We start from the raw sequence: 7,873 nt of genomic DNA, 5'->3' as shown, positions 1-7,873 counted from the left end.
CATGGAGCCTGCTTCTCCCTCTGCCTGTGTCTCTGCCTCTCTCTCTCTGTGTGTCTGTCATGAATAAATAAAATAAAATGAAATAAATAAAATAAAGAAATGTAGGATACACCCTGACATTTTAAATAATTAAATCAGATTCAATTGAATGTAAATTTAACAGAGAAAATGAACTAATTGTAGTAAGAGAACAGGTTATTATGTCCTGGTACTAAATGTGTTCAATAGGTAATTTCTCATGAAGTCCCACTTCCCCACCATCTCCACACTGACAAGAACACCCCAATGGGAGAATAATAGGTTAGTTAGTAGTAAAATATACCTACTAACCGTTAGCTGGAAGTCTTTAAAAAAAAAAAAAAAAAACAACAACACACACGCAATAGAGTTTTCAGTAAAACAAAGCATGCTCATTGGTGTCATCTTCGAAGAATACACAATGTAATAATAAATCAACTTTCTAAATCATCTGAATTCAAAAGGTATCTTGAGAAAGGCCACCGTATTGTCCGTGATAAAAATATTTTTTACGCAATTACATTTTAGAGATTATAAAGTTTTAAAACTCTATGTTTAAAGCTGGCAATTTGAATTTCATTCCTGATATAAAGTAAGTTGGTTTCTTTTATTGATCATCATATATAACCCAGAAGTATACATAATCTGGAATTTGTGGCAATATATTTTCTTGATTTCATGACCAATCAAGTATTCAAGAAATCAAATCAAGTTCTTATCAAATAGAACATGATACTTGTAGACGTGGATAAAATATACAGTATGCATTATCAAACCTTTATTTCATTTATGAAATAGCTTCACCTTTTTCTTATTATCAAATTAAATTATTTACTCCCAAACCTGTCAGTACCCAAATCCACAAAGGTAATTTGTTTTATGCACTCCTCAGCCTCCCCTATAGAAAGAACCAAGTTTGTCATGATGCCAAACAACAGATTTTCAATAAAAAGTCACACTTGAGACAACATGGCATAAACAAGAGATATAAACTTTCTTTGCATGAAGAAATGAAGATATGAAACAGATGTTGACCTGTGGAGCTGTAGCTTTCCTCCTCACTAACTGGTAGAACTGGCATCCTAAAGCTCAGTTTGGTTAGCAGAGCTTTCACAGAGGTCTGGGGAAAAAAAAAAAGTTATACAGCATTACAATCACATTTAATCACAGCATGTGAGTCCCTAACTTTCTGTAAAAAACACGTATTTATAGAAGCACATTTCAAAAACTTTTTTATCATGGAAAATTTCAAATACACACAAAGGCATAAAAAAGGGTATAATCTACTCCCCAGGACCCCAAACCTGGCCTCAACACCTGCCAATGCTCTGCTATTTTTGTTCTATCCTCCAGCATTTTTTCCTGGAATATTTAAAAACCAAAGCCCAGGGATCGTACCATTTTGCCCATGGCCTTGGGAGTATTTAAGAAATGCTTTAAATTGGGGCACAGCATGCTTGGCATTTAACTCAAGGAGCCCTTTGATACACACTACTTTTCTAACTGGAAGCAATTAATGCCAACTCTCTTTAGAAAAGCTATGGATTCTTTTAACTACAGAATTTACGTTAAAAAGAAAATATACTGGCCTTTGAAAGTAATTACTTGGTATATTATAATTCAACACCCCCATTCGTGTTGGGAGGATACACAAAAAGGTAAAAATGCTTTTCCTTTAAATGTAGGCTAAACATCTCAGGATACTTGGTTCCTTATTCCATATGTTGCGTTCAAAATGATCAGGTGACAGATTCATCAGTCTAATGGTTTAAATGTTAAGATTTAGTATCAAAGCAGGAGTAACATGTATACAGAATACATTTCTGTATTTACATCCATACCCTCACACTCCAGCTATCGAAGAGCCCCCAGACACCTCAGAGTATCCATTCATCCATGATCTACAGTGGTATGTTCTCTACCATCAGTAGAATATAGCTACATTTTTTTTAATCATGACCTGATATCTTATTAAGATTTTGAAACACCATTTTGACTTCAAGACATTAAAATGACAATCTGGCAAAGCCTGGGTCATGTGCCACAAAATTTTCCATCAAGAAAATCTAATGAACTCACTTTTCTTATTTTGTCTAGGAAAAAAAAAAAACAGATTATGTATGGGGTATCCCTATTACTCTGTCTCACACCCCAAGAACAGGATGGATTTGATAACTTTTATTTTATGCAGTGAATAAAGCTGCAGGGGCGTCCACAGACCGATCTGCAATCCTATCTATCGCCTTTCACTGAGGGTTTCTTTACTTATTCAAAAGGTGGCACATAATGTTCATGAAAATCCCACTGATGTGTTATTTTTAAATCCAAACGGTCATTTTGAATGTAACAGATATATTTTCCATCATTCTTCATTTGTCTGTTTGGGGGGGGGTACGTTGTAGGACCCTAATACTTAAAGGATCCAGTGTTAATTAAATAGATGGGAGGCATCTTTCACAATATATATACACATATCAAATTACCAAGACATATACTTTAAATCCCTTATAATTTTATGCCAATTATACCTCAAGAAAGATGGTTTTAAAGTCTGTGAATATACCCTCATCTGCTCCTATGTAAGTATCAAAAAATAAAGTGAAATGAGCTACATTAAAGAGAAAAAAGCAAAATTCATATATATATATATATACACACACATATAACAAACACATGGATATATGTACACACACGTATATACAAAGTATAAAAAGGGACCAACTTTCCAATTAAACATCTAGTTCTAGAAATATCTATTTAAAAGAAATAATCTCCCTAAAAGCAGTATGTAGACATTTTAGCAGACCTCAAGTGTAGAAGGTCTTGCACACAGTACACACTGGGTAGCATGTTAATGTGGTTTCTGAGCCTCCCGTACACACATAAACACCCACGGCCATATCTTTAAAACATCTTTAAAACGTGGAGATCACTCACACCGAAGTTGCTGGACAATGGAACAAGATAAAGTATTACCTTGACGGAACAGGGCATGGACGCCGTGCTCTCATAGGACACTTGCCATACTTGTACATACATTACATCTGAAAGCGCCGAGTTTTTCTACAGTGTGAGCATCTCACCTTTTACACGGGAATCTGAAACTGTCCCAGTATGTTCAAACTCACGACTTCTTTGTCACTGGGGTCACTAAGTGCAATTTTTCCATAGGCGTTCTGCTTTAGCCTTTTCTGGCAATAATTTTTAAGTCTGAAAAAACTTCACCTTGTTATGTGGTGTTAACTTACTTTAAATGTAGGGGGAAGTCTGGGTGGGGGGTGAGTCTAGCCTCTTTTTAAGATGAATTGTGCTCACAGTTTTTAATTTATGAATGGTTTAGAACATCCATAAATATGTCTCACAGAGAAACACCTGGAAAAACTCACTCCCCTGCACTATGCTAAGCCAGGAGGTGGTTACCCTTTGGGGGTGCTGGCATGGATTCTCAGTAGTTCTGAGGCACTGATGTTTCTGTTTATTAGTGTAAGCACTTAACCGGTTTTTAAACAACCAAATGCTATTAAGAATTAGTTATCTCATGTTTTATTTTACACCAGCAGTCCTGCATAAATCTTAGGTTTCCACCCTATGCTCTTGTTTTTTTTTGGGTTCCTGTGAATTTTTATTTCCAGTTATAAATATGCAAAAGGAGTGAAAAGACGATATTATTAAACTCAAGAAGTCAAATTGCTGCATTTAGGGACAGAGCCTTTCCCCCAGGCTCTGATTATTTGTGTCAAGGGCTGCTGTGAAGACTTGGTCAAACTTTCTCAGGTCATTCTGTAAGGTCTGAACAGGTGTTTATAGAGCAAATTGTTGCATTTGCCATAGATGACTATGACGAATCCAAACCCTTTGTGAGGAAAAAATAGGAAAACAGATATTTTCATGATTGGTCATCCCATGTTTGTTTGTATCTTCAAACATACATACATCCATTTCTGACTTATCTGAAAAACTTCCAAAATACTCTCTTTGGAAAATTGTGGCTATGCACTTACGGATGTGAATTTCACAAACTACAACATTATGTAGCTGAACTCCATGGAAAACTGGACTTTATCTTTTTATTATTATCTTTTTAAACTGAATTTTAAGCAGAAAACTATCCCATTATCTACTCAGAGCAAGAAAACTTTTCCTTGTTAACGTGGATTTATAACTTTCTTGTTTGATAACCTTTGATGACATGGATATTTGTCTACAAAGGTGCAGTGAGTATTATTTTAAGGAGTTTGGCCCTAAATCTGATAATGTGGGTACGAGTATATTATACTTTATTATAAACAATTGCTAAATATCTCAAGCTTCTGCAATTGTATAAAAGCACTCTCAGGACTTTAAATCACTCCATATGCTTTGTTCATTTTGTCAAAGATATATGAAAAGTCTTCCTGGCTTCTAAATGTACTGAGTAAGCATCGGTGACACTCCACTAGAAGGCTTACACTCTACCAAACAGGTGGAGGGCTCAAAGGGGGTAACATGTTTCAACTTTGTATAAATCAAGTTCTGGTCCTTTTTTTCCTGCTTCTGAGTGTGAGTGCATGTGGGGGTGTGAGTGTAAGAATATGAGTCAAATATTATTTTCTACCCTCTGCCAGAAAAGACTTTTTTTTTTTTTTAAAGAAGTGGATTTCTGGGAAACAAACTTGAAAAACAAAATATCCAGCACCCCTCGCAAATCAGCAAACAAACAAAAAAACTTTTAAAATCTTGTATTAAATAAAGACACCCCCCCCCCTTCTGTCATTGTAGGCAAGTCTTTAGGAGATTCTCCTTCCTGATCCAGGATGGAGAATTCCATCTCTCGGAGTTTAGAAACAGAAAATGTTTTTGGATCCATCCAAATCTGATGAGCATGTGCTCCTTAACATCTGGAAACTGAGTCCTTTAGACTTCCTTTACCAGGCAGAGGAAAAGAAATGCCAACCAGAGAGCCCCGAGGTAGCCCTGTGGTTTGGTCTGTCTGTTTTCTCTCACAGGGTGTCTTTCTGATTCAGTGGAGAGCTATTGGTGGCAGGGAGACAGCAAGGCACGGTTTAAAAAAAAAAAAAAAAAAAAGATGCTGCAGAGCTGAGGGAGAAGGGTGGGTGAGCGGAGGACACATGTTACATCAGACACAGTACCTGCTTTTTCACTGCACAGCTTGTCAGCGAGGTGGTGTGCCTCCTGGGCGATAAGTGAGGATATTTCGTCTTCATGCTCCTCTATTATGGCTTCGCACTGCGGAAACGGAATAACGGCATAGGTGGCTAGATCCACACGCACGGGGCATCTCATAAGAAGCATTTACCAACACTTTCTTAGCCGAAAATATAAAACCGTATTGCCAAGGTGGTCCGTTTTTATTCGCCCCTTCGGTTTTATTAGCCCCTTCGGTTTAAGACATCATTGCCCTGGATTAACTCTCTCCCCAGAAATGTTAATTGCATCATGTTCCTGGGACTTAACCCACTGATTAGTCCTGTTGAAAGACAAGGGTAAGGAAGGAAAAACTAGTCCTTTGTATCTGGTATTTGGTCCCCTTCCTTAAGTTGGAATGCCAAGACTAGGAAGAAATGTCTCCTGGGTGGAGCTGAAAGGTCTTCGCCTTCCGTTTTTTGTTTTTGTTTTTGTTTTCGTTTTTTTTTTTTTTTTTTTTTTTAGCACCCTTTAAAGGACACAGCTCCTCGAAATGGTTAAACCGGGTTCCCTCAGATTTAACACAATAATCCATGTTGTGGTTTTAAAACAGAGTCTGAAGGGTGAAAACAATTAGGCTTTCTCAGCAATCAAAACCAACTCATCCTCAATTTCACTGTGGATAACATGCTTGACAGTTACTTAGGCAAGTTTCTTTTCATACCATTTAGAGATCCAGTCATAATTTCACTTTGCTCCTACCCCAAAATCTAACTTTGCAGAGGAGAGGGAGCCCATGTTTGCCCAGGCATTTAAAAATCTTAAATTCTAAGTGAAGTAAGTACATGTCTGTGTTGAGACCCACAAAGGTTACAGTTTCAGGAACTGGGAAGCTACAGCAGGGCATTCACTCGAGACTTGCAAATCATTTTCCAAGTTCATTAAGCAAGACCTTAAAATTTTTAAATGGCATTTAAAAATATTTAAATTCCACTATAATGTATTTATTTAAAACCTGTGAAATGCAAGCACACTCACTTATTGCAATTTCCCTTCCAGAGTACTTTCAACCTGGAATTATTGCCTATACTTTTTAATTAAAATGAAATCTTCAAAAGTCGGCTAAAGCCCTTATTTCAGGGGTTCAGCATGCCTGACATTTTGGCCAATGTGTGAACTTAATACATTTTTTAAACAGGCTTTTCCATCACTTTGTCTGATTCAACAGCATTAAGTAAAGTGAAATATATTGGAATATATTTTGCCAGGCAGGCACACTCTAGCAAGCCAGAGGCCAACATTCATCTAAAATAAACACTATACTGGACGGAAGTTTGGCATTAAGCCAGCTACCATACCTAAGTCTTTGTTTAACTTAGTTTCTGCTAAAATACTTGAATTAACTCAGGAAAGAAATTCTCTCTCTCCTGTGAAGCCTGAAGGGGGGTGAGGAGGATGTGTGTCACTCTTCCTCCATCATTTGGCGATAAATATTTGAAAACGACATTCATTTTAATTTAGACTCTAACCCAGGAGCCTCAACCCCTGATTCCTTCTGTGGGAACCTGGAGGAGACCTGCCTCAGCCACAGGACCCACTGGGATCCCTCCCCGAGCCCCATAGGAGCACAGAAATATGCCAACTGTGTCTTAAAGTCACTGGGGGCTGCAACAGCACTTTCTGGAAAATATTTCCCATCTCCACAGCCCGTGAGGTGTTTCCACAAAGGCAAGTTTCTAAATGCCTGCTCAACACTGAAAATGTAGCAGGACAATAAAGCAAACAGATAAGAATTTAATGTTCAGTGTCTTGAAACACAACAACCCAAGCAAATAGAAAAAAAAAAAAAAGGAGGGGGGGGGACAAAAACGTATTCATGGAGCCCAGGATTCACCTGCAAAGAAGAGAGCTTACCGCAAATTTCAAAGGTCTGTAAGCATCAGAATAAAAATAGAATTTTTTGAATTCTTTGTATATTTTGTCTCCTTTCCTTGGAGCGAATCTCTTAAACGCCTTCTTCTTGGTCACAGGGTCTTCTTCTAGCTTGTAGTCGTTCATCCGCTCACACACTCCATCCAACAGGTCTGCTAGGAAAGCCTCCGAGTGGGCTAAGGGCATCTGCGAAGACAACAGGGCAGGGAGGCTGCCTCCACGCGCACGGGGTTCAGGAGCGGGAAGGGAAGGCGCGCGGAGACCCTCGCCACCCCCTGAACCCCAGGATGCCGGCCTTCCTCCTTTCATCCGTGCACGACTATTCTACTACTTACAGAATTTCAGAAGTTAGGCTACACGGGGTTTTTGAGAGAGTGCGGGTGTTTGAGAGTGGCCGGGGAAAAACTAAATCCGAACGAGACGGTACTCTTACACAGGTAAAGCACTCTCCAGAGTCACGGAACTTGCGGATAAGGCACCGGCTGCAGAAAACGGCAGAGATTTTTTACTTGCAAGACAGCGGGGGAGGGAGGGAAGGGACAGACGGAGAGAGAGGGAGCGAAGGGAGACGGGGAGACGGGGGGACCGGGAGAGGGAGGGGCAGAGAGGCCGAGAGGAGGGGCCGAGAGGCCGGAGAGCGGCGGCGGGCTCGGGGCGCGTGGGCCCCGCCAGGCCGAGCGCCCTCCGTGCCGGCGGGCGCGGTGGAGCGCGCAGCTGCGCCCCGGGCGCGGGTCGGAGCGGGGAGTCGCGGCTGCGGCGCGGGCGGCGCGGGCGGCGCGGGGCGGCCCCGGGCTCCGCA

The 7,873-nt window shown here is 39.9% G+C and overlaps 1 protein-coding gene across 1 annotated transcript in view; it reads right to left on the bottom strand.

Annotated features, from left to right (window-relative positions):
* Positions 1–1,100: 1,100 nt before the first annotated feature.
* CNPY1 (canopy FGF signaling regulator 1) overlaps positions 1,101–7,873 on the bottom strand; it is a 35,814-nt gene continuing 29,041 nt past the window's right edge. The window contains exons 2-4 of the mRNA XM_055334663.1: positions 7,057–7,260; positions 5,148–5,244; positions 1,101–1,138 (exon numbers count right to left, since the gene is read on the bottom strand). Of these exons, the coding sequence (XP_055190638.1) occupies positions 1,101–1,138; positions 5,148–5,244; positions 7,057–7,260 (339 nt within the window). The remainder of the gene's footprint in view (positions 1,139–5,147; positions 5,245–7,056; positions 7,261–7,873) is intronic.

The sequence above is a fragment of the Nyctereutes procyonoides genome, unplaced genomic scaffold, assembly GCF_905146905.1.
Source record: "Nyctereutes procyonoides isolate TBG_1078 unplaced genomic scaffold, NYPRO_anot_genome, whole genome shotgun sequence".
In the NCBI taxonomy this organism is placed as follows: Eukaryota; Metazoa; Chordata; class Mammalia; order Carnivora; family Canidae; genus Nyctereutes; species Nyctereutes procyonoides.
This window is presented reverse-complemented; position numbering and strand designations above follow the sequence as displayed.